This window comes from Pteropus alecto, unplaced genomic scaffold (genome assembly GCF_000325575.1).
Source record: "Pteropus alecto unplaced genomic scaffold, ASM32557v1 scaffold189, whole genome shotgun sequence".
NCBI lineage: Eukaryota > Metazoa > Chordata > Mammalia > Chiroptera > Pteropodidae > Pteropus > Pteropus alecto.
In genome coordinates, this window is record NW_006442117.1 from 3,209,691 (window position 1) to 3,213,570 (window position 3,880).

At 50.3% G+C, this 3,880-nt stretch overlaps 1 protein-coding gene across 1 annotated transcript in view; it reads left to right on the top strand.

Moving 5' to 3' along the window:
• The window catches only part of GPR137B (G protein-coupled receptor 137B), a 36,550-nt gene extending 33,524 nt beyond the window's left edge, over positions 1-3,026 (top strand). Inside the window, exon 8 of the mRNA XM_006920733.3 lies at positions 905-3,026. Coding sequence (XP_006920795.1) covers positions 905-1,016 — 112 coding nt within the window. The 3' untranslated portion in view covers positions 1,017-3,026. The remainder of the gene's footprint in view (positions 1-904) is intronic.
• The last annotated feature ends 854 nt before the right edge of the window (positions 3,027-3,880 follow it).

The window sequence follows — 3,880 nt, forward strand, 5'->3', positions numbered from 1 at the left end:
GCTGACCATGAGCCAGGTGCTGTCCTCCGCGTGCCCCAGGGCCCTGTGCCACCCTTGGGAGGGACGCTGCAGGGCACACGCTTCTTAGTCGTGAAGCTCATCTTAGGCGGAGCTTTGTGAGGGCGGAGGCCGGTCGTGGGTCACGGACATGTTACCCGACCCCGGAGGAGATGAGAAGGGCTGTGGAAGTCCATGGGGTCCTTCAGAGCTGTGACGAGAGCCCTGCTTTGGGGGACGGGGACGGAGAAGCTGGGAGGACACAGGGCTTTCTGAGGGGCAGAGAGAGCCGGGTGACATGGGAGAAAGGATGGTGCCGGGAGGAGATGGCAGGCCGGCCGCAGGGCCAGCGGGTGGAGGGAGCTCGGGTCACCCGGCCCCGAGCCGGTCAAACTGGCTTCCGACGCCCAAAGCCTGAGGGTGTCCCCAAGGCTGTTCCGCATCGTTAGCCCATCGCACGCCCTGCTGGCCTTGTGTCCCTCTGTGAACGTGGCCTAGCCGCTCACCTGCCGGGAGCCACGTGGAGGGAGCCCCCGCCCCGCCCCGGTGGAAGAGACCGCGGTGACAGCCCCGCATCCCGACTGCTGACCTCACTGCGCTGCCGCGCCAGAGTCCCCTCCGGACACAGGCCGCCAGTGACGCCCCATGTCGGGACGCAGGCGGTGCGTGGCCGGTCGTTTCGTGATCTGGCGTGACTGGTGGACGGCGCTGGTCAGCAGACTTTTGTGAGCGGGCTCCTGGCCGCTGCACTGTCTTGTGGAACATGGGGCTTCGAGCAGCTGCTTTGCAGAACCTGGGAATGGTCTGTGGTTTACACGATAATCTCAGTTCTGCCTGCCCAGCGTGGACAGGTCATCGGCAGTAATTACCATGGTTCCAGTCGTTAAAATGCCTTTTCCTTTTTAAGTTTTGCTCCGGACTACTGTGACTGGGGACAGCAGACGAACAGCTTCCTGGCACACGTGGGGACTTTGCCACCAGACGCAATTTTGGATCCTGACAAGCCGAGCCACGGGTAGCACCGGATACTGGTTTCACAGGAGACTCCTCAGTTGAAAAGCTTCAGAAAGACTAACTTATGGCTGAATGTTTAGGCACTTTTCCTTAAGAAATGAGACTTGATTTTTATTTGTTACAGGTTTCTGATGGCTCCATAGGACTATAACTTAGCAATAACTTAGATAAAACCTTATTTTACTAAAAAGGGAGCCTGGCCACCTTCTCAGTGAGTATAATTTAAACTTTAAAAAGTTCTGTACTTTTATAAAGATGTATTTTATATAACTTAAATAATAATGCTAAAACATACTAGGGGTTTTTGAGAATGTTATTGCAATATATGTTGTAGTTTGCACAGACTTTTACGCATAATTCTCTTTAAAAGATAGACAGCACGTGGTCTGAGGGGTTCTAAGGCTTGTGGACTAAAGTGTGCCTCAGCTCCTCACCGCTGCAGGCCCCTCGGAGTCAGTGCCACGCTGGCGGACGCCGAGACAGCTCAAGGCTTTCACCGTGCAGCCGGACGAGCCTGCACGTGAGGTCACAGGCCCGGAGGTCGTTGCAGCCGAGTCGGGAGCCGGCCCGGCGCTCGGCTCTCCTTTTCCAGGGGTGCTGCTGGATACGCTCAGACGATGCGTGCTCATGGGGCTGACGTACACTCTCAGACCTCCTCTGCTCTATTCAGAGATTTTTGCCTAGTCTCTCAGCCCCGTGAAATCTAACATCCATCACACCTCAGGACTTTGGCGAGACGGCACCTTTCCCAACTCACTGGACGTTGGTTACAGTCAGGGAGGAAAGGAGGTTCTCCAGAGGGGATTAATAGTAAATACCCCTGGCTCTTAAGCCAAAAGCCTGTGGACTTCTAACAGGTTTCCTTTCATTTCCGACGGTATTTGAAAACAATGCCCTGTATTTGTAGATACCTCTGTGACGGGAGCAGCTCTGTCGTGTTCTCCAGCTCTGTGCCTGCTCCTCGCCACGTCCAGGGGCAGGGTCCGGACAGCCGCTTCTGAGTCATCTCTAAGGGAAACACGCGTCACGAAATACCAGCTCCCCGACCACAAGTGCCATTCCCAAACCTCCAACACGTGGAGATGTGCATGACGGAATTACTGCCTGTGATAGGAGACTGTGGCTCTCTAGGGAGGTCGAATGCTCCGACTTTCTACGGAAGAGATAAGGTACTACAGGGCGTGCAGTTCCCAGAGGGGCGTGCTCTGCTGCGCTAGGAGGAGCATGGGACAGGGCGGGGCGGGGACAGGGACGTAGGTCAGTAAGCCAGACCTGCGTGACGAAGCCCCTTCCAGAGGTCGTCCCATTTTGGTCTTCAGGAATAATTTATCTCTGGGCACTGATTTCAGAGAGATCGAAGTCTACTTCTCTTGATGGCACTTAAAATTGGTACCTCAAGTTTTAAATGGGTCGTGATTGGGGTTTTCATTTCTGCCCACATGACATTCCTGCCTTTCAGTGTATGGAAGGATTTGGGTCACATACTTAAAAGTTACTTTCAGGGGAAATCCTACACTGAAGCAAAATTTGCACTGATTATTCAGGTTGCCTTAAGCTATTTTAAATGGTTACTCTAAAAGGCTCTAAGGATACCTTCCCTTGTCGCACTCCGTTACTCATAGGTAAGAGAATTTAAAGGCGCACTCAGCATATGCTTAAGACTCCTTTAAATCAGGAAGCGTTGGAGTTCTTTAGTATTAGCTCATTCCGGGGCAGATATGTTTTTTTAAAATAGTGATAAAAATATCACTAGAATAATGTAATACTCATCCTATAATGTATAAACACTTCATTATTGTTATTACTGGCAGGAAAGTTGAAAAACCCAGCATTAACTGGTAAAACCCAAAATCTGTTTTTATGATAAAGCTGCTAGTATTTATTTGAATTAGGATTTTTTTATTGGAAAAGATGAAAATGTTCCAAGTGCCTTTTTCTTCTTCCCCTTTTTAAAAACTAATGCGAAAGCACAAGTGCTGTAAACACATCTAGAATATTAAAAACTACGCATCAAACGATTTTTCTCTTTAGTAAACGATCATGTCTACCTGTGAAATGCTGCAGGTATGGATGGAGAGGGAAATTTAAATTTCCGTCAGCTTCCTAATTTACTCGTGCTGCTAAGTACACTAACGAAGCTATTCTTTATGCGAAAAATTAAAGGCTAAGAGAAGGCAAGGAATGGTGATTATTGGTTCTAAGGTACCCAGATGTCTTCGTTTTACAAAACATAACGAAATTAAAGTCAGAAATTGATAGGGAAGAGTCAGTATCCCTGAAAATTTTGTACCATCGTTTCAATCTGATTCAGCATGAAAATGCTGCACGTGAATGTTTCCGTGCGTCTGCTGGAAATACACATAATACACAATTAACTGCGAAAGCGGACGCCTGAGAACTCCGACTGATGCGTGTGGGTCCCTTTCATCGGCTCTTTTCCTTTTTACAATGAACCCATTTAATTGAGCCGATGATGAAAGTGTCCAGTGTGTCGCACACAGAGCTGTGGGCTGAGCCGATGACGAATGTCCAGAGTGTGTCGCGCACACAGCTGTGGGCTGAGCCGATGACGAATGTCCAGAGTGTGTTGCACACACAGCTGTGGGCTGAGCCGATGACGAATGTCCAGAGTGTGTCGCGCACACAGCCGTGGGCTGTACGGAGTTTAGATCCCCGTAGCGCACACATCGTGCGCTCAGTTCTGCCAGTTCCTTGAATGGATCAGGCGCGCGTGTAGTAGCCGTGCGGGTACCATGTGCTGCGCACGTCAGGCACAGTCGCTGGCGTGTCCCCAGGTTTCCTCTTTTACCAAAATCCAAAAGAACCGCTTTCTGGCGGTCTTGAACATTTAACCGTGGAAAGGAATAAG